The sequence below is a fragment of the Columba livia genome, chromosome 5 (genome assembly GCF_036013475.1).
Source record: "Columba livia isolate bColLiv1 breed racing homer chromosome 5, bColLiv1.pat.W.v2, whole genome shotgun sequence".
Classification (NCBI taxonomy): domain Eukaryota; kingdom Metazoa; phylum Chordata; class Aves; order Columbiformes; family Columbidae; genus Columba; species Columba livia.
In genome coordinates, this window is record NC_088606.1 from 13,454,162 (window position 1) to 13,481,188 (window position 27,027).

General features: G+C 42.0%; 1 protein-coding gene across 8 annotated transcripts in view; it reads right to left on the reverse strand.

Annotated features, from left to right (window-relative positions):
• Window positions 1-27,027, reverse strand: part of EVL (Enah/Vasp-like) — a 157,699-nt gene that overhangs the window by 77,667 nt on the left and 53,005 nt on the right. For 7 of the 8 annotated variants that reach the window (XM_065063493.1, XM_065063489.1, XM_065063490.1 and 4 more), the window contains exon 2: window positions 301-469. In XM_065063493.1, the coding sequence (XP_064919565.1) occupies window positions 301-469 (169 nt within the window). Of the gene's footprint in view, window positions 1-300; window positions 470-9,883; window positions 10,066-27,027 lie in introns of those variants that run through there. The other variant, XM_065063488.1, reaches the window with a different exon arrangement.

Here is a 27,027-nt window from a genome sequence, read left to right on the forward strand (position 1 = left end):
CTGAAAGCAAAACCTGCAGAATGAAATAAGACTAATTTCACAAGGAAAAATGGAGGGGGGGACAAGTAACATTAAAATATCTCAGAAATTTACCAAAAGTTCTGTTTGCAAATAAGCAGTAATGAATTATGATACATTCTCTGCACAAAAACTTATACAAAATCCGAATGACTGGAGTAAGCAAATTCGTAGGCACCTCGCAGGGAGCAGGAAATGTTGCTAGACTGCATTAAGTATAGAACTGATGGTATCAAAAGAGATCAAAGGTTAATTTACAGGAAACTTGATACAGTTACTCACTTGTTGATCTTGCAGTTTAACTCCAACTACCCTGAAGGTGTTTGTGGCCGTGTTGTGGTAGATATTGATTCTGCTGAATCCCTGCTGTCCAGGTTTGATTGGCACCCATTTCTTACTGGTATCGTCATAGACCATAACTGAAGCCCGGGCTTGGCAAATACTCTGTTCGCTGGAGAGCAAAAACAACAAAATCAGGAATTAAGAAAACAGGGAATTTGCTGCCTACTACTGAAAATATTTCAAGGAAAATAAACCAACAGAAATCATCAGAACTACTTACAACATATGTTTTATAAGAGATTTGCTAATCCTTTGAATGCAATCTGCCTGTTAAATTAAAGCTGGCATGTATGTGTTCATAGACTTAAAAAATCCTTCCGTATGCTGCTGTTTGGAACTGATAATCTGTTTTCTATAAAAATATTAGGCCCCAAGGAATAGTTAGTATCACACAAACGTTATGAAAACTGTCCAACAGTATGAATGCTCCACTTATTTTATGCACCTATTGGCAAGTGAAGCCTTTCACATTTGCATGAAAACTTACCAATATTTTACAGCTTATGGACAAAATAAACGTGATATCCATAGCAGAGTTACACATTTAAAACTGGAAGCAAGCAGACCTTGAACGAAAAGCCACATTAGGTAAACTGAAAAAATCAATTACATTAATCCAGCTGATGCCTAATACTCAGCCCTACTGACGCACTTAGAAGTCCTAGAATACATGGTACAAAACATAGATGAACTCTTTTTTCCTTCATCCTAGTAGCAAAGAAAGTGGGAAAAGGGAACCCATGAATGTCTCCATTTCAGTGTTAAAATACATAGTCATTGTTTTGTACAGCATTAATAACTATTTTTCTTCTGTAGATTCATAGAAATGCATCAGTTCTTTACCTCCTGCTTGCATATTTGTGACTAATATACACTTACTTGATTAATGCAAAAATACACCTTTCATGTGCAAAAAATGCCACTGACAAATACTGTTGAGCTGACATGTCAATACAGATCAGGATTTCACTTCCTGCCATCCTGGCTTTCCAGCCACTTTTCTTATATCAGAAGAAATAAGGTTTCCTTATACAAAGAAGAAAACTAATCCTTCAAAGTTTGGAGTTTTGAGAGCTTCAAATGTAACAGGGATTTTCAACAAGTAAATAGTGGACATTAGGCCTACATAAAACGGTTCGTATTTCTTTACTGCAAAGATCTTATGTTCATGCTCATCCTATTAACTTTAGACTTATACATATTGATATATACCTCCCTTCCTTGGCCCAAATCATATTAAATAATTTTCTGCAATGCAATATCAAGTGATAATCCACTTTGCACACAAACCCCTTTTTTCCCTCTCTTGCATGTACTGCTTGGTTTTGGTTTTGCCTCAGTAATACATCACTAGTACACTGTCCTGGTTTTGTTAAAAACAAGTTTCTCTTTCAGTGAATTTTGTCTGTCAGCTAAAGCCTTCATATTAACTGCATTTTCCTGGAGCACCAGACACATGTTTTGGTAAACCTATCAATGGAATGCAAACTTAATGATAAGCACAGATGGACATCTCGCGAGAGGGGCGACGAGAAGAAAGAGACCAAGAAACTGACCAACTGGGTATAACATTCCATTCACGTGAATACTTCATATATAAGTGGGAGATCACGAGGATCTCGTGTTGCTTTTCCCTTTTCCCTGCTGCTTATGGCCGACCTTAGGAGAGGACCTTGCTAGTCATCCCTGCGAACTGAGGCCTAGTGACAGACTGAATCCAGCTCCGGTTGGCTGCAGAGTCTAATCCAGGACTTTGGGTGCCAGCTCTGCAGTTGCTGAGACTTTCAAGATTGGTTTTGTATATTTTGTATTATTTTCTCTATTCTTATTAGTAGCATTAGTAAAACATCTTTAATTTTTTCCAACTCTCTTCACTCTGTGCTTCTTTTCCTTCCAATCGCCTCTCCTTAGTGAAAAAGGGGGAGAGGGAGGGGGAAGTGTGGGGGGAAGAGGGGGTTAACAATACATCTGCCAGGGTTTTATTGTCACCCCGCAATCTTAACCCTCGACATACACCAACAAGTGAAGGAGAAGCTCCTGGGTGGTGCTAAACCATATTCCTGCACTGTCACCAGTCCAAATTACACCACTTGTAAATTATACCACCTGCTGCCAACCCAAACCCACCTGGACCCATCACTGTCATAATTCTAACAAAAGGGAGCACGTTACTGTAAATATTAAGAGGAACAGGACAGATTACAGCAGCAATTTTCAACCTTTTCTGATTTGTGAGTCTCAAAAAGATTTCAAAGGCAGGTGCATTCCCATTGTAGACTAAATCCTAGTGATGCTGGCTTGCTTCCCCACTCACTTTACACAGCCTCCAGGTAGCCCACAGACCTCATCAAGGCTGTGGGGTGAGCCTGAAAACTCTTCACAGCATTTACAGAGGGAGCAATGACAGAAACAGCTAGATTCTGTTACTGGAGCAATATATTCAAATCAGAAAGACTAAACAATATTTTATTTACATTCTTCAGAACTTATAAAACCAAGCTCATCCACTAGTTGCTGTTGCTTTGTTATGTGAGATACCTGGAGAACAGCTGCGGCTTTGCTGATGTACTTACCCAGCAAATACCTCTCCATCCCTTTTTCAAGGTAAGCTGATGTCTTGTGGCAGCTTCTCCATATCTGACACGAGCAGCTGAGGGATTTGAGCTCACCCCAGCCTGCCTAATCCTCCAACTGGTGCGAGAGCCGCAGACTGGCAGCAGCGGCGGCATTGCCTGCATCCTCCTGGCCTGCCTGGGGACAATCGCTCTGCCTCAGATTCACAGATGGGGAGGATGGGACAGAAACGCACCAGCGAAAAGGCAAGTACACTGCATTGGCTTTTTGATGTGGAAGCAGAATGGCTAAAAATAAGCTCTGATGTGGTCCTGTTGGCTGGATGGTGCCCACCTGCCCGTGCTACCAGGTGTCTTGTGCCACCTCCAGCTCCGGAGGTGGGGGAGGATCAGCTGCCTGGGGTCACAGCAACCCCTGCCCAGCCAGCCTGCGGTCTCCAGGAAAGTCATACTCAGCCAACATGACAACACCAGGTCCCTCTCCCCAGGCCTTGCTGGTCGCTAGAAGCCTTGTTGTACTAAACTAAGCAAGAGCATGGCACTGATTTCATCAGAGCAAGTCTGAAGCTCAATGTTGTCTCCATCTCAGGTGAATTTTGGAGCCCACAAGTGTCATGGGCTCCTTAATTATTCAAAAATAATTAAATTATCCTTACTTACAAGCTAACCATATAGACATGAGAGCCTTACCGTGGTGTTATTCCTAATGCCATAGCCAGGTTCCAGTGGACACAGCAACTTTGCCTTCAGACCTTGCTGCCACTGAAAACTGTAGCAAAGAACCCCTCTGCAACCTCCTGATTGAAATACAGATATAGACCCCAGGAGCAATATTTAATGCATGACAACCAATTGTTACTGTAACATAAGGCAACACATCAAGCTCAATCCCTGCTCTGCCTGCAGTCAATGGAAGTTTTTCATCATTCATTTAAATGGAAACAGGATTAAGCCTGTTATGTGGCCTCCAGTGAAATAACAGAAAGGAACATAAAACAAGTGCAGCACAAGGGGAATCCTTTCCTGCAAAGCACTTCATCAATCTTTCAAAACCTAAAGTGCCCCCAGGGACAGATTGCAGGCTTGCTGTCTCACCCTAAATGGAGGTGTAACTCTTTATGCCTGAAGTTTCTTTACTCGTCCTGTCCACAAAAAGCACAACTCTCCCACTACTGCTTTAAGGGGCTTCCCTAAATACACTCAATAAAATGTTCCTCATATAAAGGTCAGTGAGAACACCTCTATTACCCTCTGTGGAGTCCATCACTTTAAAAGTAAATCAAGCAACGTTGGTTTCACAAAGCTCCAGCAAAATTTTCTGTTATTTTTGAGGCAGTTCACCATTAATACTTCCGTCAACTACACATAACAGGGGGTTAATAACAATAATAATAAATATGGGGTTTAGTCACACTATTGTGCAGTCATATTCCTCCTCCATGAGAAAAGTCTGGCAGATATCAGTATTTATCCAGAAACTCATGAGTGTAGCTTCTAGAACTTGCCCTTTTTCCTAAGAATACATGACAGTCACTGAAAAATGGATATGTGTAAGAGAAGATTCATCAAGTTTCACATACCTTTCCAAGTATTATTACTTCCCTTACTGATTTTTTTATGTTACATTAACATGCAAGTCGTCAGGCTTATCGACTTGGGTTTCCATCATAGGCAATTACTTGCAAAAAAGAAAAAAAATGCATTATGGAGGGGTCTCGATTATAGCATTGTTCACATCTGTGCATAGCATCTACTCCAATGTGCTGCTGTGTGCTCTGTGGCAGATTTGAGACACCTTATTTATATGTGGAGGGGAAGGGATTCTTCCTGGAGACCACTTTACATCCAAATCCTAATATTCCCCCCTCTCTATTCTGAGAACATTTTCTCCTCAGTGCTTTGCATTTGTGGGATGGCAAAATTCTGCACCAGGACAGCTTGTTTGCCTAAATCTGCTTAACTTAGTATCTGACAGAAGCAGAGTGCACTGAGAAATCCTTCATTTACAGCTGGTAGCTAAAATCCAGCAGTCACCATTGAGATGTATAGAATATTATTTCAATATTACAAAACTATAAATTAAAAAAAATAAAAGTATGTTTGCAGGAAAGACTGTTTGCTTCATTTTCTGTAAGTAATTTTGACCCACTATCTGCCATCTCTATTTTTTACGATTCGTCTTCACAGATCAGCAGATTAGCTAATTTGGAGTCAAGCCTTCTCAAAAGAGTCAACTTTGACACTTCTTGCCCAGCCACAGTAAGGGTGGGCAGCCAAGCACAGTGCCTGGGCTGCATGGCGTGCTTGGGCCAGCCCAACAGATTTGCTGTACCCTCCTTGGTTTGCTAGCAACAGTGTCAGAAGCTCTTCCAGCCCCAAATGAGCTTATAGGTACCAGTTAAGGTACAGAGACTAATGCATTGGGGGGAGCAACTGAGGGTAGCAATGCAGCTGCACTTTGAGACAGTGCTGCAATAAAGGTGGCTTCATCCATAAACGTCTCTCCCCTTCCATCTGTGCAGAACTTGAAAAATGCAGTCCTTTCTTCCTGGCTTTTAGTAAATTTATGATTATCAAGGTCTCGTAGCCAAAAAAAAAAAAAAAAAAAAAGAGAGCCACGAAGAGCATTGGAAAGATAACCCTGGAAGTCTTGGGGGGAATATCTGCATTTTTTGTGAATTATAACATTAGGCTTAATGGGGCTGCTTGATATTACCTGGCTGCCTGCAAGTAATTACATAGGAGGAGGAAACACACAGGGAAATGAAATGACAGAAATTACTGTGGCGGTTGGGAGTGGAGGAGCCACAGATTGAAGAAAAGTCCTCCTGCTTCACCCTGCCTAGACCAGTGGGTTATCCAAATATATAAGCAAAAAGCTCAGGACGGAACCACAAAAGACCTGGCACAGAGAATAAACAGAAAAAAGGGAGCAAATTGTCATGTTTGGAGGTAAGGCTTTGGTAGAGAGGCTCTGAAGGGTCTCCAAGGCTTTTCTCTCCTGTCCCAGACTTGAAAAAGCCAAGATGCCAAGCTGCACTGCTCCTTCATTGACCTAATTTTCTCTACTTAGGAATAAAACTTTTGCAGAGCACAGTACCAAGGTGCTGAGCCCACCTGTGAGCAGTGACCCAAACCAGATCCTGCCATGGCTCAGGGTTATCCCAGCCCTACCCCTGATCCCCTTCCAGCACCAGCGGGTGAGGTTTAAAAGACTTCTTAAAAGACTCTTCTCCTAGAGCCATGGCAATTTTGTACTGCTTTTGGAGAGTCACCAAATCATGCTCACAAAAGGTATAACAAATGAGGGCAACTAACCGACTTTAGGGTTGAACCATCTAATTCTGTGGGCTCTGCTCCAGCATGCCAGCTGGACCAGGAGACTTTCACTGTCCTTTGTATTTACAGACACAACTGTTTCCTTGAGGCAGAAATTCACTCAGCATGAACTCTGAAAGCTTCCCTGATAGAAATCATGGTTTGAATCTATTATAGATCTACCTTCTTTCAAGCTGCTCACGATTCTGTCACCTTCACACAAGCTGTCTTCTGGTACTCTTAGGAAATGCAAACAGCTACTTTTACGTACATTTACCTTATTTTTTTATTGCCATTCCCATCCATTTCCTCCCCTTTAAATGAATAATAATTAAAAATAATTTTTGACTGATCTAACCATTCTTACTGGTGCCAGAAAGCGTTAATATTACTTTGCCCAAGGCTCTTTCTACGTGGGAACAAAACCCCAAGACACAGAATGTGCGAGATAACTCAAGCCATTTAACACGTGTTGCTCTACTTGTCTACTGAGTCTGCCTACCGAAAGTCACAGTTGTGTGGTTAAACCTGACACGCAAGAAATAGATGCTGATGCTGATTTAAGAATCTGACAGAATTCTCTCAATGTCAGCTTAAACAGCAAACAAATACAAAATCCTGCATAGAGAGATGTGTGGTCTGTGTCGTAAGTATCTGCGTTAACCTCAAAATTAGCAAGCTTCAAGTCATGTTCCTGCAGCATTTTATGTGTACTGCAAATTCTAATGGACTAATTTACTAAACATTTTAATTGTTTTCACTACAAAAAAAATAATAATGACTGGGTTGCAGGGAAAGTGTTCCAGTAGTAAACTTTACAGAAAGACATGGACATTTCTCTTTGACAAAAGGATTTACCGAACAAAACACCTGAGAGACACTCTGAACATAAGTCAGTCAGGTCATCTGGGCTCATAAAGATCATATCTGGGATACGAGCTCTTTACAAATAAAACTTGCCAAAACTAGCACAGCAGCTCTCCAGCCTTCCCATCCGAGATTCACCACCAGCTTTGCTCATGACCCCATTTCTCTTTTGGAGCCTCACTTCTCCAACACAATGTCAGCCAGGCTTGTGACTCCTTTTGGGACCTCCTTTCTCAAATTCCACTTCCCTCTGCAACCCAACTTGCAGGACAGTTGCTGTCACCATCGTTCACCCTTTCTCTGTCCCAGAGCACTGAAGAACTTATTTCCTCAGCAACGCAGCAAAACCTCATAGTGAAACGAGCATTTTGCCGCTGATCACACTAAAGGACAGAGGAAATCCATAGGGATTTTACACCCAGATAGGAGTTTTCAATCCTCAAGGACACACAGACATCCAAATATTTTCCAGCAGACATTTAGAAAAACAGCAGTCACGGTTTCACATATAATACAGAGGCGCCACACACGCCATCTCCATTTGCTTTTCTCAGTCCCATGTCGTGGGACACCTTGAAACACCAATCCATGGACCGAGTGGCCAGAAGTCCCCAATTTGCACTCCTGGTTGCCTGCCTGTGCAGAGAGACCTCTCTGCCAGTGCAACCCTTGCCTCAGTCAGCCTGAAGCAAAGCCCAGTTTCCAGAGGAGCTGCTGTTTTTTGGCCTCTGGCTCAGCTTGCATGTACACATGGAAGACCTGCTTTCGGCGCTGGGCTGTGGCTGCATCGCCAGCAGGAGATGAGCCTTTTGCACTGAGCATCTGCCACAGGTGCCTGGCCATCACCTTTCTCCACTGTTAAACTCCAGCATCTAAACAGTTTAATATTAAATAATTACAATAAAATAGTGCATATACAAAGCCTCCTGCATAAACAGTTCTCAAAAAGACTGACACTGTTAAACAAAGTCATGACACACCTGCAAGATAAATACATATTTTACACAGCAGGAAATGGAAATACTGGTACACAGAACATGAGTAAGATGAACATAGGTCCACCTCCAGAAGGAAGATTATTTAAGAGCTACTCTTCTTTCTGCTAGCAATGAGACATTCATTTTGAAATCTCCCTGATTACACTGGCATCCCCAGTGGGAACTGCCATGTCCAGTACCAGTCGGAGACATCCGTTACAGACACTTCAGCTGGTAACCAAAAAAGAGACAGCTTATGAGGCATCCAGGTCTCACACTAAACCAGGACTTTGGGAGATTAGTTGCTAAATTTGTGAATACGCACGCAATCCCAGCATGAGCAGAGAAACTTCCATAACTTTCTGTCACCCCTCAGTGCTCTTGAGCATGAGAGAAGTGAGTAGAAATACAAAAAACAAATAATGTATGCAAAATGATAATGCAGCAGAAGAGGCGTTCCACCTGGGCCTGACTGCCAGTCCAGAGCACCTCAGTCCTCAGCAGCACCAGAGAAAGTCTGTGAGAACCCTGACCTCTTGGTTTCCACCACGGCACTTAAATTACACATCTGTCCATCAGCGGAAACTTAGGGCCAGTGGAGTGGCCGCAGGTTGATGCCCTTGTGAGCCAGCCCATCTGCTTAGCTTATATTGCTGAGATTTTGAAATTACTCTGTGCAGTTAATTTCAACCCATCACTTTCCTGGTAGGTTTTGCAAGCTGAAGCGTAATTGATTCTACAGGGAACTCCAGTCATCGGTATCTCAACATCTCAAAAAAAAAATACTTTAAGATAGCTGCTTTGCAAAAGGTACTTCAGAGAGGAAGCGCAGTGATTCAGAAAAGTGCTGCTGCCAAGCAGCCAGACTCCCAGCGCCATGCCGTGCTCCACAAAACTTTCCCTTCAGCTTCCACCTGCTCCAACAAGGTTGGGTCACTGGTGTCTCCTAATGGAGAAACTCCAATGCTTTAATTCAGGCCACATTTCTTTCTGCAGTGAAGTGTGGTTCACTTTGAGATTTTGTATACCACCATGAGGATATACTTTGGAAGTTCCTAAAAATAAGTATCAAGTAAATATTTAGAAGTTCCTAAAAATAAATTAAGTAAATGGCCCGGGGAAACACTATGAACCCAATTATTCAAAAACAGTAAAAAAGCAACTTGACTAGATGAGCTTGCTATTAATACAAACCATTTCCCTTCACCCTTAAATTACAGAAATAAAAACAAGAAGTAAGTAATCTTGTAAAATACACATTGTGCAATACCCTGAACTGAACTGTCAAGCGAAAAAACCTGACTGAGGGCTCTCGCTCATGGGCCAGCCATGCCCGTATTTCAGGAGAACAATACCTTAAACAAAGGCTTTGAAAAATCATGGTCATAACTAATAATCAGGAGTGGCAGGCTCTTAAGTGAACACAGGAAATCAGCATCAAGGTCTTTCATGAAAGCTGGCATTGCTTTGCCTTGGTTTCCCTTCAATCCCAGAAGAAATGCAAATAAACCTGTGACAATTCCCCTGGCGCAGACGGAGGCAGACCAGGAATGAAGGAGGCTCGCTCTGTCAAGACAGCCTCTCCCTAACTACCAGGGGATGCATATTAATGCCACATTGCCATAAAAGCTTAATTACCATTTTATATAATTATAAATTATCTTTCGAGGCTATAACAAAAGCGCAGACCTTCTGCATTTATGACAACACACGCTGTCCTTCCCACCCAGTCACATTACCCCCGGTCAACAAATTTCCTGCCATCCTGCACGGTCCCCAGGTACTTACGTGCCTGCCATGGAGGATGACCTGGTCAGGCAACCCCACAGGATTATACACTCAAATCCAGCACCTGTGCTTAAACCCAAATAGGCTCCTGCACCTGATTGCAGAGGAGAAGATAACTTTGGCAGGGAGACAAGCCAGGAGTCCCTATGAAGACTTATAACCAAAACAGGAAAGGGAAGCGCTACCGAGAGAGCAGAAGGGCAGGAAGTAGCACTTGTACGGCAGGGGCGGGGAAGGGACTTTAAAGAAGAAATGTATTCTTTCTTTTAGCTGATTTACTGAACGAAAGTCCAAACAATATAGATTAAGATTAGATGCACTACCTTTGCCTCATTGGTGGCATGGATATTAAAGACATTTTGCTCATTTTCTCAAGGCACAGGTTCACTGTCCAAGAAAAAGCAAAAGCAAACAAACCTCAGATGCAGAAAAAATTGCTATTATTCATTTATGACATGGGCATTTGCATGCTGCAGAACCAAACCCTGGGGCCCCGTTGATACTGGGGGTGCCCGTCCTGCCTTGCCATTAACCTGGCATGGCCCACAGCTGCCGAGGGCCAGCTCCTGCCCAAAGCTTGAACTGGCACACCTCCCTGCCCAGGCTCCTACACAGTCTCTCATTTACCATGGCAATACAGCCTTTGGATGGGAGCTGCCTTACACTTTGCTAACTCAGGGTCCAGCCAGAGCAAAAGGGTTTTTTTGTTGCTCTCTGTCATCCTACTTGAGGCATCACCATAAATGCATGAACTAAGAAATGCATCTTCACAGAAGGTAACTAATCGATTAAGTAGCTTATAGAAGGACATGGGAGAAATCTCCAACGTTTAAAAAGTGAGACAAAATTTGCTCCACGGGGTATGTAAGCAATGCCTGCCCTATCTCCATCACCAGTACCTTGGGGAGCCCCTGTTTGGCTCAGCAGCAGGCAGGTGCTCAGCCAGCTGGTACCTGGAGACAGCAAAGATGAGACTTCATCACCTCTCCCCTGCACTCCTGCCTGCCCCATGCTAAGCCTCTCACAAATCACATATGGGATTTGTCTTGGAGTAACCACTGCGGAGATCACAGCCATAAGGACAAGGATACCTCATCTCATGGCTTGTCCTGTAGAAAACGTGCAATCCACTACTGCCTTTCAGACAGTTTGTTCTGTGTACCATCTATTTTTTAATCAGTGTGCTTTGCAAAACTAAGCCTCCTTGACCACGCTGTGCATGCAGGAGACTCCTGAAAGACTAAAGCCTTTATTTCCACCTGCCATGAGCTGCCAACATACCTGTTTGCATGCATCCATGTTCCCATTAACAGGGAGCCTGTTTTTTCTCTGCAGTAATGCTTCTCCCTCCTTTGTTATCTCTGCAGGCTCTCGTTTGCCTGCTTTGACCCTCCATTAATTGAGCACTGCCATTTGGCTATAGCAGCAAGATGGCCTATTGACACAAATAGAAACTTTGCAAATTTAGGAATAAAAACTGAAAATATTGGAGCAAAAGGAGTGGAGGTCCTGGAGAGCAAGACAGCAAATTAATACTTAAGTGCTACCTCACCTGGGGTAAAACTGCAGTGGTTTGGAAAGGCTGCCTCCCAGAGGGGCAGGCCCTTGAGACAGATCATCCTTCTTTTCTCCCCATTCCTTGGTTTGGCAAAGTTGTACACATGGATGTAAACACTGCAAAAGATGTCTAATCTTCACAGGTTTGCCTCAAGGCAGGGGTGCATTATGGCATGAGAAGATTAACAACAGAGGAAGAACTAATGGTAGGAGAACAGAACAGGGGGAACTGGATGGACCCTGCTACGTTCTGATTGCAAGTAGAGAAAGCTGGGGGTTTCTTTCCGTTTTCACACGAAATTATCTTAGGGGTTTTTTTGTCAGTGGGCTCACAAGTTCTCCTAATGTGTCTAAAAACATTACCTGTGATTACACAAACCTGGACCGTGCAAATATAAAATGCAAACTGCAGAAGAAACCCACTGGATGGTCAGAAATCCAGCTGCCTCTCCCTGGGTCATCATGAGCATTCCCTGCCTGATGACCTTACCTCCTGTGCCTTAAGAGCACTTTTTAACATGTTGCTTCAGAAAATACTTCTCCTATGACATTAATTGAGCCACCCCACAATGTGATGCCAGGAAGGCAGTGCAGGATCAGCATGTGGAAGGGGGAAGGAGGGTTCGCACCCACTTATGTGTCACTGCAGCATTTTGCTGAGCTACTTTGTGCCCACCTGGGTATTACACAAACCAGGAAATCAGGAACGGATGTGTTACCTAATCTGATTCCTGTTCCCTAAACTGCAATGCAAATGAAGAACCTCCTTCCCCTAAACTCTTGCACAAAACCTCATATTTCTCACCTACTTCGATCCTTTTTGCCTATCTGCCCAAACTCAACCTGGAGCAGCCATGGCACCCAGGTAACCTCCCAAAACACTCCACGAATGGCAGAGCCACTCAGCTCTTGAAGACCTGCTGGAAATTAAGCAAGGACCCATGATTTCACCACGGAGGCAGTGCGCAGCTGCACACGGGCTTTCTCTGGGAGTCAGCACTGGGGGCTCTGAGGTCTCCACTAGTGAGAGCAAAACCTGCAGAGCCCTGAGGAGACCACTCTTCAGGAGGTCACACCATCTCTCACATCCTCTCAGTGGTTTCAGAGTGCAGCATACATGTGAATAACCTTAGATTCCTGTTTAATGTAGCAATAAGAGAGGAGTGTAAGAAATAGGCTGGATTTGGCAAGCACACCAGCTACATAAACACTTCAGTGTAGTTTCTGTTGGGGACCATGGGTGACAAACACCACTCAACCCGAGCAGAGGAGCAGAGTGCTTTTCACGTTCAGCGGTTTTCCTGTTACAAAAGATCACTTTCATGCTCCAACTGAAAGACCTGCAGAAACTAGAGGTGAAATGGCACCTAGCAAAAAAATGGATGTCAAAATCTAGTCGATCTGACGGCTGCTAGGGCATCACTTGTTCAGCTGCAGTTTCTGATTCCTCTGCAGCAAATCTCTGTATGACTGAAGGGTTTTGGTTTTCAACTGATGGGGGAAGTTTAAAACCAAAAAGAAATACAGTAAGTTCTCACTGACATTTAAGCAAACCTTTTTTCTGTTGGCTTTCTTTTATTTTTTTTTTTTCCTGTTTAATGAAACATTTTATTATCGCTTTGCTGGGATTTCAGTTTGGCTGCATTTTCCTGATATTACGCATTTCTGCTTTGAGATCTGAGTGGATTTTGGGCACTGCCTTGTTTCATTCAAAAACTCCTGCTTTTCATGAATTTAAAAGTTGACTTCATTTGGAGTCAAGTGGCAGTTCCTCTGTCTAGCTCATACACTGCTCAGAATATTATTGTAGAGCTTGTCCTTGTAAACGGTACCTTACTGCATGTATTAGAAAAGAATGATGTAACCTGAAAAATGCATCTGCAAATAATCAGAGACTTGAACCACTAGCTGCTCAGATGAGCCACTCTGGTTCAACTGTTCTAGGCAGAGGGATGCAAGGTGATGGTCTAAGGAAAGCTCTGAGCAGCCTTTTTATTTCTCTGATAGCATGTGTTTGGGACAGATGCAGTCACTGATTTAGGGGGAAGGAGACAGCACTTAGTTGTCAGAATAGTCTTCCTGCTAAACCAAGCAGATATGATTCTCCTTACACACAAATTTCAGCTACAATAATATCAGCTAGCTCCTCAGCTAGAATAATCTGGTTTTAAAGATTTGGTTCTCCTGGACACAAATGCCTTTAAGCACATCTGAAAACTCTCAGCCTCCCCTCAACTCCTGCGAGCACTGAGCGAGCCCACAGCACAGCAGAGAGCAGGTCACTACTGTCACATCCAGTGTCATGCCAGGAAATGGTGACAGTGAGTGGGACAAAGGCCAGCACTGCCCCTCAGCGCCCTCGTCATAAGCCAAATTAATTTCATTAAGCACTACAGCATACATTCCAGCAGAAGTGCCTCTAATCACCCTTTTGCATTGCTAAAATGCCTCTGCTGCCCCAGACTAGAAAGGGAGCACTTTAGAAGGAAACAGCACTCTGGGACAAATGACAACTAAGACTCAGTAGCTGATTTCTATCCAGTCCTCACAAAGGACCATATGCTGGATAAACAGATTATTTCAGTCATGTGTTAAGATCTGTGTGAGAAGATCAGGATTCCTGAGCACAGAAGAGAGGCTTTAGTTCCAGTTATGTGAATATTCCCATTATTCCCATAGGTTTCCAAGCAGCACGTCTGCTAGCCATGTACTAGCTTTTCATGTTCCAAAAATGTCTAAGTACTGTATTCACTTTCTTTTGGAAAGTTTCATTACCAGATGAAAGATGATTTGTATAAGACAATAACATTACATACTTTCAAACCTTAGAGCTACAGACTGAATGCAGAAGGGTGTCTCAGCCTCAAAATGACTCATCTCCAAATACAAAACCCAGTTAATTTTTAAGAATGAAATTATACACTGTAAAATGCGTTGTGCATACTCTAAAAAGACTATTACAATCATAATGCAAAAATAAAACTGTAACCATCTAAGAGCTATTTGGAGGCAGACACGATTAAAACTTTTTTTTTCTTAATAAGCACATATTTTACAGCTTCCAAATAACTTTTTAGATATATATATATATGTTGGATTAGATTCAATGTTAATCCCAAAAGGCATCTTGTTATATTGCACAAAATTCAAAATTTGCATATGGTAATGTCTTCCATTTAATGACCTCATGATTAAGAAATCTGAAAGTTCACAATGAAACTGTACACAATTTCATAAACTACAAGACAATTATATGAATATATGCACAAATGCTACATAACAGCATATAAAATATGCAGCAGATTCGCAAAACTAATTTCACAGCTGTTAATAGTCTTTGAATGTAAGACATTCCTCATACACTGAGATTTGCAACTGCTAAACATGCTGATGAGACAAAACTAATGCCTTGTCCTCAGAAAGTTTAACCCCGAATGTTAATATATGCTATTGCTCTCTCAATTCTCTTTTTTTCATGCTTTTCACTCATTTTAAATGACCAAGAAAGACACTGGAGAGTAGAATATACCTATTTAATATCACGAGAGTTATAAATGTGCAATGAGCTAAGGTGCTAAACTGCCACTTTGACAGCAAAACAATTGTTCCTGCATTGAGCATATTTTATAAACGAGAGTCTTCTTGAGACTATTAATTTAGGATGCAATCCTAGGATGCACTGCTGATGTCCGAGGACATTTTGCCATGGACTTAAAAGAGACAAGACTTAACCCTTGGTACAGATCTGACTCTCAATTCCTGCAGTGTTCTCTCCTAAGATGATTTCATCTCCGCCCCCTCACTCCACAGAGGGAACAGTCAGGACTCACCTGCTTTCAAGGAGACTGTCTAGTGTGGCTGATGCAAACAGCTTAGGTATTGCATTGAGGAAATAACTGTATTGCAAAGAATTAACTCTGTGGTTGCCTTCAATTTTCCCCTCTATAAATTGTGATGAGCAATGGGCAGTAAGCCCAGACCCCACGTTAAGCAGCATGGAACAAGTTATAGACCATATGGAGAGAAATAAACTGCCACTTCATACACAGGATATCTATAATGCTTTTTTGCTTGCATCAGCTAATTGCACATCCGCAAATCAGCACATTTATAACAAATGGAGTGTTACGATATAATGGTAAATGTATTCAATATGATCAAAGTTTGCCAGAAAAAGTTGCCCTGAAAGTATGAAAGTACTTAAGACTCCCAAATGCCTGGGACATTTTACAGTCCTTATGAATAAAACACTTCCATGTCGTTTCATGGCAGCCAGTGGTACAAAAGACCGTATCTTCACGTCCGCAATCTCACTGCAGCCACCAGCACAGGCATCTCCCTGCTGCAGGCAGAAGGCACCTCCATGCTCACGGAACCCCAGCACCCACACCTGCTCCAGCAGCAGAGAGGTTACTGCTCCCATCAGTAGCCTCAGACAAGCTTTATCATTGCCTGTCTTTTCCAGAGGCTGAGAATTGGAAAGTATAGACTTTCAAACCTTCTTCTATCCTGCAGATTTTAAGAGGTGTATTTAGCTTTCCCACATGACTTTTTTAATGTTAAAGCAAATTAATGACCTTGATCTAAAGAGCCATTAGCAATGGTCTAAGTGTCAATATAAACTCACTTGGGATATAAGCTGAAAAACAATTTCATATTTATGTCACCAAGCATATGCTATCGCCCAACACTGCTCCACAGCAGATGTGTTCTCTCCTCCAGCTTGCATTTTTCCTTAGACTTTAGTAAACAGATTATCACAAGCGGTTTCAGCAGCTGTAGGCAGTGGGCATTTTAATGCATACATTACTTTTCGTAGCTTCTAATTTATGGGGTGGTCACATAAATTTTTGAGTTTTCATTTTGAAACAAGAAACATCAGCTTTAACATAGTCTCACAGAGAGATTAGGAGCTTCCTGCTCAAAACTAACATTTGTTTATTTCTAGTACAAACCTCTGTTATTTAATGCTACTCACGACTAAGTAACATAATTCAAACCTCATGTTTTATGGAGCAGATGAGATACCTGCATCATGAGACACCTCTACAGCATGTTGTGGGCACTATAACCCATTGGAAGTGTTTTTGTATGAAGCTTTTCAGAGGCACATGGATGGGTGAAGTACAGCCTAGCAGGTGTGAAGATAAGGAAAGGTTTTCTCATGTAAGGGATGCTGGACTGAAGAGAAAGCATGTAAAACCACCTTAACAGATTGGCAGGGAAGAAGCTGACAAAAAAAAAATCAGAAATTACATTTAACTGTATTTTTATTACTTGCAGTTCTCTAAAGGCATGTGCCTGCCTGATGTTCAGGTTGACAAACTGAAAACACTTGATATTCATTGGGAAGCACTTTTCAAGACAGCAGCACCATCCCTTGAAAGTCAGAGCCCACAGCACAATAGCAAAGTGAGGGCTGTGTTGAACAGGATGGCTTTAAAAGCTGGTGAGCAATACTGCTTGGGGAAGAGAGATGTGCTAGTATGGCATTTGTTGAGGTTGTAAGTGGACTAGACTCCAGGTAAACACCAAGAGGAAGAATGCCTGGCCTTGTTTTTACATTTGTTCATTATATTTGCGCTTCTCAGAACAGGACAAGTTGGAAATAATAGTTGGTATGTGGACACACAGAAACTTCAACTTGCAGAAGGATCCCTGGAGGTAGAACGGGTATGGTCAGCAGTTCTTCCTGTCAGCTCACCAAATCTTTCATTACCATATAACACACTGTGGAGCAGACACACAGGGAAGCTCTTTCCCGTAAAAATGGCAGTGTCAGTATTCCTGCCCATTTTTTCATGTCTTACAGCAAGTAAGTAGCAACTTTTACAATAATCCCTTACAACATTTACCAAGATGCTCATCTAGTTTTGCATGACTCAAAACCTGGTCCATTCTTGCTGAAACTGGTGGAAAAACTCCCATTAGCATTTTCAGCTGCAGCAGAAACTTGGTCAGGCCGTAAAACAAGGTAAATAATACTGGGCTATTAGAGCCTCATCTTAAATCCAGTGTCTGCACTGATGGTGGTGGGCAATGAATGTGGCCTCAATACTTGCAGATAGACTTTAGGTAGGAAGAATAACAAATTACACCTGGGCACAAACAACAGTCTATACAACTGAGTCATAGTCTGTATTAGATTAAGTATTTTAATTCTGATAAAAAGTGAACATTGCAGGTCTGATAATTTGTATTTTCCCACCATGGAAAACATACAGCCCTCTTCAAGATGGACATAAAACAGCACCAAATGTAAACTAAATGTACTCAAAAATCTGTATACTAACATGCTGTAATCAGTGTGGGGGAGGGGGTGTCCCGAAGAATAATAATTTTCAGATTATTTTAGTAAAAATAAACTCCAGGAGAGCTAGCGAATAGAGATATGCAGTAATCAAATCCTTTGTCCAAAACTACTTACAGTACTTAACAAAACAAAAATTATCCTGGCAGCCCCTTGCTTTCCTCCTCCTTCCCTCCTTCCATTATTTCTTGGCAAAGATTTGTCCCCATTGCCTGGCAGATAAAAATATTTGATAAGTGCCAAAATCGAAACAGGATCCCTGAGAACATTTGTGCACCAGACTTGTTTACGTGCGATGTTTGGGATTTTGCAAAATTACTATGTGTTTTTCTAAATCAAAGCTGCACATTGTCTGCAATGCACAGGACACTGAAGAGGAAAGATATTTACAATACTGGCAGAAGTATTCTTGCTTTCCTGAGATTTGTACCCTTTTTCCTCTAGCAACCTTCCTTACCTCTTCTAAACTGATGTTGGGGGACTTTGATATGTCCCCTGTGATGTTCCCATCATGCAGAGACACCATATAGCACCACTTCCCAGGAGTTACTTGTCTGATTATAAGTCACCTACACAACATGTGCATGTTGGCAGTGAGCAGCTGGTCAACCAGACCGTGTGCTGCCTTTGTCTCAGGAAGGGATACGGTCTGAATCACTCTCCTCTCCATCCACTTGGTGAGTCTCACAAACCAGTGACTTCTATTCCTCTGTCAAACTAGGCTGAAACTTTTGAGTCTGCTGGTCAAATACTGGGAAGGTGGTAGAAAGACAGAAAAAGATGTGATAGACAGAAAAGTGAAGCAACCTATTTCCTTAGGAAGCCTTATTTCCTTAGGAACACAAACTAAAGAGAGGTTGGTAGTGAGAGCATCCCAAAGAATCACTGCTCACCTTCATCAGTGCCCTCACCAACTCCTCCATCTCCAGCCAACAACAGCCAAAGCCTCTGCAATGGCATGCACCGTCCCTTTTACAGTTAGCTTCAGGCTCTTGTCAAATACAGTATCAATTCACCGCTGATCACAGAGTCACAGAATCACAGAATGGTTGGGGTTGGAAGGCACCTCTGGAGATCATCTAGTCCAACCCACCTGCTAAAGCAGGCTCACGCAGAGCAGATCGCACAGGAATGTGACCAGGTGGGTTTTGAATGTCTCCAGAGAAGGAGATTCCACAACCTCTGTGGGCAGCTTGTTCCAGTGCTCTGATGTTTATATGCAATAGTATCCAGGACTAAACTTACTGTTAAAAGCAGTTCCAGTGCTATATTTAGGCATTTTGGCTACACATAGCCTGTCGCTAATTTCATTAAATCTTATGAACAACAAAACTTGAAGGCACAAAAAGGCTGGAAACTGATCAGAAAGGATGTATTTGGGCCAGAATGTAGAATTATCATAATCAGTCTCACAGGCCATGTCACAGGTTTTGGAGTTGCCATGAAATTATATTGTGTCCACAATATGGAGAACATGTTCCTGCAGTTTGTGGCAATTTTCACAACTCAGAGATAACAAAGATTCTTCCATGTTTCTAGCAGATGAGCCAAAAAGTCACTAAAACAATGGTCTCCAAACTTTTTGACTGTTCACCCCAATCTATAAATTGTATATATGTACTACTGAAGTTCTACAACCTTCTTTCCATACCCCAGTGGTTTGTCTCATGCACACGTCACTTTGGAGACCATTGCACAAGGAGATGACAAAACAATACAGACTCTTGTCTGAGTTTCAAAAGGAAGCAGGTCTACTAAAATGTCAAGATTTTCTGAAGCAGAATCCTATATTTTTACTGAGTCACAGTGTCCAGCAGACTGAAATGTATCATTACTGGAAAACTGCTGTGGTGAAAAAAAAGAAAAGAAAAAAAAAATGTACAGCAAAGCAATTTTCAGTAAAATTTCCAAAACTGTATACTAGAAACTTAAAGTCCTTCTGCTGATCTGGCAAGCTATAACGACTCAAAAGAGGCGGAATGGAATGAGTTTTCCTCAAATTAATACTGATTAAGAAGAATAAAGAACTAAATCATCTTTGAATAACCATGACAAATGGAAGACTCAGTTATTCCTTGATGCTGACCTGTAGAAAAAGACCATATAAATTCCTTTGAATTCAAATCTACACTTGGTAAGTAGTAGCAAATACAGTTAAACTTCATAAGGGTGAAAGTTCTTTATAGTTCCTCTATTCCCCATTTTGTCCCCTCCTTATTGGGAATTACAGACTTTTTCTAAAGAAAAAGTATAACTTTCTAGTGCTCCGGCATTTTTTTACTGCCTAAAACATGTAGGGTTTTAGTCAACACTTCAGACTGACTTGTCAAGAGATAACCCACTTGTCAAGAGATAACCCACCTGAAGTTTAACACGAAAGTTTAGCCCTTCAGCCATTATATAGACTGGGAGTGTTCAACATCTTAAGATGTCAAGACATGCTTTTCATAATAGCACCCTGGTCTTATTACAACAGCACTGACATATTTAGAACTGTTCTTTTACATAACTGATAGAATGTTTTGGAAAAAAAAATAAAAAGTGAACCAAAAATCACTCACAAGTCAACAAATTATGGTAAGGACAGCCGGATACAGAGAATGGAGAAGGTTTCCAAAGTACCTTGTAATTCCTTTCCTACTAATGCCTTTCCAAGCCTGATCACTTTCTAAAGCTCCACCACCTCTCAAGATAACAAATTGAGGAGGCTGAGATGAGGTGGTGGAAGGTCTCTACAAAGGAGTGACAAACCACCCACAGTGCTTCTTCCACATGGCTGGTGTGAAGGCAGCCCAGCCTCTCCAGTAATGCTGACAGCCACAGCCAGGTGGGATCAAAAGGCAAATTTCTCTTTCAGATGCAGCAACCAGTATTTCCCAACACCAATGAGAATATGGGAATCAGCGTCCAGAGCTGTATTATGATTAAATTGATAATTTAAAACAAACAAACAAAAACCAAAAACAACAACAAGTCTTTTGAAAGACTTAATAAATTGCCATAACCTTCAGCCTCATCCCCTATATCTCTGCTGGCTTCCCTCTACACCCTGAAGAGCTGATCAAAATCAAAACTTATGCAGAAACTTGCAACCAGTTAATCACAGGATCTCTCACAGTGAATTTCATAATTGGTGTGTTATCAGCTGAGCAACGTTACAGCGTTATTCGGTTTGCTGACACCAACTCCCCAGAGTGCAAACAGAATACAAATCAGATAAAGCTCTGAATTGTCTCTTGGGCTGCACACTGAGTTTAGGCAGTTACAGCTTAATGGATAAACCACTGACCTCCAAGACCCCTATTCAAGCCCTGCTTGTGTTCCCATGACAGGCTGCAGAACTGGGTTAGGGAGCATTAGTTTCAAAGAACCATTTTCCTAAGTACTGTCTGCATTTTTTGCCATGAGCCTTTTCTCTTCAATATTTCTGCATTCCTTGCCTGTCTCATCTCTTTCTGCTTAGGCTGACTGGCTTCTAACACCTAGACAATGGTCCTTATTTACTCAATAATACAACCACAGCTAAAAATCAGACTACGGATTTGGGGAACGCTCATCTGAAATATGTAATGTGTGAAAACAAAACTTCCGTGCCTCACTCTTTAGGTTATGGTAGCCTGCATAGGGAATGGTTTCCAGCTTCCAGCTTGGTGTTACGTAGCTGGTGGACTCCTCATCATTTATCTGTTTTTCCATCCCTCCCCCATATATTTTCTGGATAGAGGCGTTTTACCCTTCAGGACTCATCCTGCCTACCCCAGAACAAAAGAAAAGGGCAAACAGAATAAAACAACAGCTATTAATTGGTGTGCTGTATGCCTCATTGCTCTCAGCCTCTCACTTCCACTGCCACTTAGAGTTAGGTAGACAACACTTTGAAAATGGGAATAAAACCTGCTGATACACATGGTTTTCTATGTTTTGGTTTCTATACAGGCTCTTTTGGTCTGTGACAGGCCTGAGGTGGGTACCACCGGGCCTTGCCATCACCTGCTTTTTTTAAGGATGAAAAGTGGTTGTGACCTCCTGTCTTCTGCTGGCACTCTCCTGCCAGAGAAAAAACGAGCAGGATTAAAGTGTATACAGCAGCTCATGCCTGTATTAACTCATGTGACTACTACTCTGCAGTTCCGAAATCTGAGAATTTCTACCAGAGACTCACCAACTATTTAGTCATCAAAAAACAAGATCACACAAATAAATATGTTATTTAAAAAAATATTTTTAAAAGGATCTATTTTAAAATATTTTAAAATTATTTAAAAATAAAAATTGCTGAACCTCATGTCTAATTTTAAACGATATTCAATCTCTGTCTATAATGCTACAGGTAATTTCAGTTAGCAAGATGTGTAGTGCATTGAAAGAGAAGCAATCAAAGACATGGTCAGAAAAACAAATGGGATAAACTGTAAATATATTTCAGATATTCAAGATGGGCACCACTGGTTTCTTGGTCTTAAATGGAAGATTTATCATTATAGAAATGATGCTAAATTCTACTTATTAAAAATCAGAAAAGGCAAAACCAAACTGGTGCCTCCAGTAGATTACCCAAACAAGGATGATCGCGGCAATTTTGCTTTGCATCAGTTAACAGGAAAAAGTTTTAAGGAATAGTGCTATATTTCTCGACCTTCATAAGTTTATTTTCTAGAGTACTATTATCATGTAAACTGTCTCTAGGAACACACATTTCTTGTGTTTGAACAAACCTAAATCAATTCACCCCTCTGATGCAGGTCAGACCTGCAGGGAGATGGGGGTGCTGGGGAAGGTTTGCTTGGCAGCTCAGGGCTGAGGGCAAATCTCTTCTATGTATTTCCCTTTCTGCATGAGGGCAAATCTCTTCTATGTATTTCCCTTTCTGCAGTAAGCAAAAATGCCCCACCCTGAAAAACAGCACTTGTAGGTTGTCACAGGATAAAACAAACCTTAAAAAAATAAAACAAGGTTCACAAAGGGGCTTCTTCTTAACATGGCTAATGGCTCAGGTTCCTGTACAGACAAAGACGCTGTTTGACCTACTGCTCTAATTAGAGGAGTAGTGATGTTGACATTTGTGTTGTATAAAGCAGACATGTTAATAGCCAGAGGGAAAGCTGTCAGTGCCTCTAAAGATCACAGCATTCATGGCGATGCACGATGCAGCCTTTAAATATTAAAATAATCAATTCAGTGCTTAAATTCTTTTGCTGATAACAAGAAACAATCCTCAAATCAGAAAAAAATATATCAAAAAACAACCCCAACTTCAGTCAGTGTTAATGCTGAAAGATCACCAGTTAATACATGAATCAGTTTTATTCTGCTGAGTATAGTATTTCCATCCAGATTGTATGCAATCCAGTTTTGCCAGAAGAAACACAAGCAATTCATACTCTCTGTTTTTTTCAGTTACTATTAAAATAATAACAACCACCAGAGACTGAGATTCATACATTCGCATGTGTCAAGTTCACTTAAGCATGAAAACAGACACCTTTTCCCATTTATAAATACATGAAGTGAGTTTTAATTTAACTCTGATCTATTGCATCATATTTCCTTGACATGAGCCGCACCATTGCTACCGACAGGCACTTCACGTTTTACAGATCAAAATCCCTGCAGTAAATCCTCTCTGTGCAGCGCCCAAGTACCCTAGAATGACAGAGAGCCTTTAATGCTGCAGCTCAATTAGCTCCAACCCCCCCTCAGATTTTTTCCCCAGCATGTGATGTTCTCAAGCCCACTTTTACCCAAGGCAAAGCTGAATATTAAGCACAACAGACTGACAGGAGGAAAGGTCTTCTACAGGCGCAGAGGTGAAGAGAGGCTCGGCATCACTCATCACAGCCCACAACATGCTGCTGGCTTGAGACAACCCATCCTGGGCACTTTTAGAGCCTGTTTTGTAATTAATTTCTCTAAGTGGATAATTGAATCATTATGTTGAATCAGAGAAGTACGATAACGCACAAACCAAAAATGTGACTCTTATTTATCTCAGTGTTCAGTCCAGCCTTCAAAACCACTGCAATGCGATCACTACTGTCAGTGACTTCTGAAGAAAACAATTTAGCCTGGTAGGCACCATGCTGTCCAAGCTTAAAAAAAATAAGAAAAAAGATCTTTAAAATGGTATCTATTTTGTTTATATGTGGATTGTACCAATTGCCTCTCATTCTTTTACTAATGCTTTAAGTTTTTTCCTAGCTTTTTAAGACTGTTCCACTTTCCTCTGCACGCATCCCATGTGACCAGCATTGCTCTGAGACTGCACATGAAGCTCATCTGTTTCCATATACAGCTCCAAACACAGCACACAGACTTATATATATGAAAGGTAAATGAGACAATCTTAAAACATGGTATCGCAAAGGAATCTATGATCCTGCAAACATGCTTGAAGGGTAGATTACAAGGAGACACCCCTTTTGAAGAGGGGCAAAGTTTTGGGTTGCTTCAGTACAGCAAAATCTGTACCTCATTTGTTGATAACCAAGAAAAGTCAAGCCTGAAATGACAGTCATATATAAAGAATACAAGGAACCAGGGCCCCAGTACACTACACATCACAGCGGGGGAGGAGGAAAGTTAAGTTCCTGTCATTCTCTCTTCACTGCACAAGTGCTGCTATTCCCTATTGATCTCCACTGTAATTGTAAGTAGCTGCAGAAAGCCATTTCTACCTCAAGACGGTGCTTTCCAGAAGCAGTTTTGCTGTTTACAATACCTTTGGGAAAAAGAAGAATGCAGAGGAAGGAAGGAAATTCTGTTCCCTCAGATTAATTTTATACTGATAGAAACCCATTGATCTTGGGAGGATTTTTTCTTATTCAGAAGAATATGCCCTTCCATTCCCTGAAATTCCCTGCTCCAAAAATAAGACCATTTAAGCATAAACTGGGGCACAACAGGCAGATGCAGCAAACGGCAGAAAAAATGGTAAACGTACACACAGCAGCAACAAGACATGAGGCCACAGCAGATGGTTTGCAGTCAGTACTGACTGGGCAAGAGAAGGGAGCGGAGGTGGGTGACGTGACAGGTACATCAGCATCAAAGGGGAGATGAGGATGAGTTCAGAAATGTGAAGCTCACGCTGTTGTCCATGCAGTCCTATCTGCTCACACAGAAAGGTCTCATGAAGAACAGAGCTGAGACTGTGTCTTTGGAGGAGGGCCCAAAAGCAACAATTGATTTGGTGCCAACAGAGACAAGATTTGTGTGGAAGACTGTAGATGAACATCTCAATAGAGAAACTAAGGATGGTGTAAACACCTTCTCTGAGCATTTCCAGGGAGCAGTCTGTGAGAGGACAGAATTGGCCCATGTAACACCATAATTCATGGTTCTGTTAGGACATTTAAACAGCTTTATGGTGGCATTCAAAGTCCTAGACCCATCTCCCACAGGTCACCAGTCAGATTTGTCACAGCATAAGAGATGTCTCTTCCTTTCCACCACATCCTCCTGTTGTTTTTTTTTTAGGAGGAAAGTGGCTTTGCCACAGCAGGCTCAGAGCAAGCAAAGGAACAAACTATATTTATCCTAGAATATTTGCAACTCCTGATGGATCTAGAACATACCAGGGTAAAAAGAAATAAATGCTGTTTTCCAGTATTGCCATTAGGACTTGCACAAGTCAAGCGTTATAAAACAGCAGCTGAGATAATAGTGCTTTACATAGTCCCTGCAGCAACAAACCGCCACCTGGAAGAAGACAGGGAGGAATCAGGCCCTCTATTAATGGGAGGCCCAAAAGCCTGATATACCAGTGGAAAAGTTTTGCAAATTCATTGTACAAATTTGTACTTTCTTTCCTTTTCATTTGTTTAGCGTGTGCCTGGCACAGGATTTCTAGGCGTTACTATAAAGCAATTTGTTTCTCCAGACAATAGGAGGGAGCAGCAGGTGCCTCCGGAGCCAGTACTGCTCCTGCTTTTACACTTGGCTAAATGCAACCACTGCAGACTACAGCAGCTGGCAGCTCAGCCACAGAGCCTGCTGTGAATTACTGTTAACACACACATTTGGTTTTATTACGCCTTTCTTCTTCCTCCAAGTGTTGTGGTTTCTGGAGTAATCACAGGCACTGTTTAGAAACATGCTAAGAATGAGTGCTTGAAAAGCACTTGCAAGGTTCACCTGGAAGCTCCTGAGCACAGGGGTTTGCTGGCTGCACCAGAGATGCACCTGCAGCCTATGGGGTCTGATGCTTCACGGAGGGATCAGCCTCAACTCCAGAGTCCCCAGCTGCTTCATCCAGGGCATTCCCTTCCCTGCCAGGCTCCCCAGCTTCCTCTTTAACCTGGTAATAGGTCTTCCCTGATAGATATCCATATTAAAATTCAGATTAGTGTCTCAAGACAGCAACTCTACTGTGTATACTTTTAGACCAGATCAGTGATGAAGTAGGGACCACATATAAAGGGAGACTGCATCTGCAGCTAAGTAGGAAGAAGGTGGGGGGGAATTCAGAGGAAGAAACAATTTTTAAGGTTCTTAGATCCAGTTTTTTGTCCAGAGCAGCTGGTGCAGACCACAGCTTCCCCCTAACACCAGCACAGGTTTTAGGATTTCAACTGGGAAATCTGTGAGCTCTCTCAACTTCCAGTGTTAGTGGGGGACTGTGCCCCTGGTGATGGAGAGGGCTGTGTAAAGGATGCTACTGGAAGCCAGTGTTTCAGCAGAATTAGACACTCACAGCCTGCTGCTGGGGTTTGGTGTCTGCCTGAGCAGAGCCACCAGCAAACGGGGTTGAGGAAAAGGGACCAGGGCTGCCAGATGGGATGCAGGGTGAGAGCAACATGCGGGTGAAGTTTTCAAGAGGTCTCCAAAGTTGGGCAATGAATTTGGCATGTGCTGAGCCTGTCATGCTGAGAAGGGCTGTTGCTTCACAGCTGCTGAGGCTATGAGCCTACTGATCTGCAAATGGATCTGCTTCTCCCACTGTCCTCCTGAAATTCTAGGTTTGGCTCACACCATATTTAATTAAGGTTGGAAGCTTTAATTTTTTTTTCTGAAAACCCAATACCGAATAATAAAACTTCCAATCAGCCAGCAAAGGAGGTGACTGTACTATTGGACTGAAAGTTATAAGGCATCCATAAAGCCTCAAAAGGTACCAGCTTGGGTACCAATCTAATGCAGTAGACGAAAATAAGTAACTACAGGCTCATATATTATTGGGCCAAAGCAAATTACCTGCTGATGATATCTTTATAGCATGGATGCTGGGGATGGAGGGATGGTTGCCAAATGGAAACCCGCTCAGCCTTGGGAACCAACT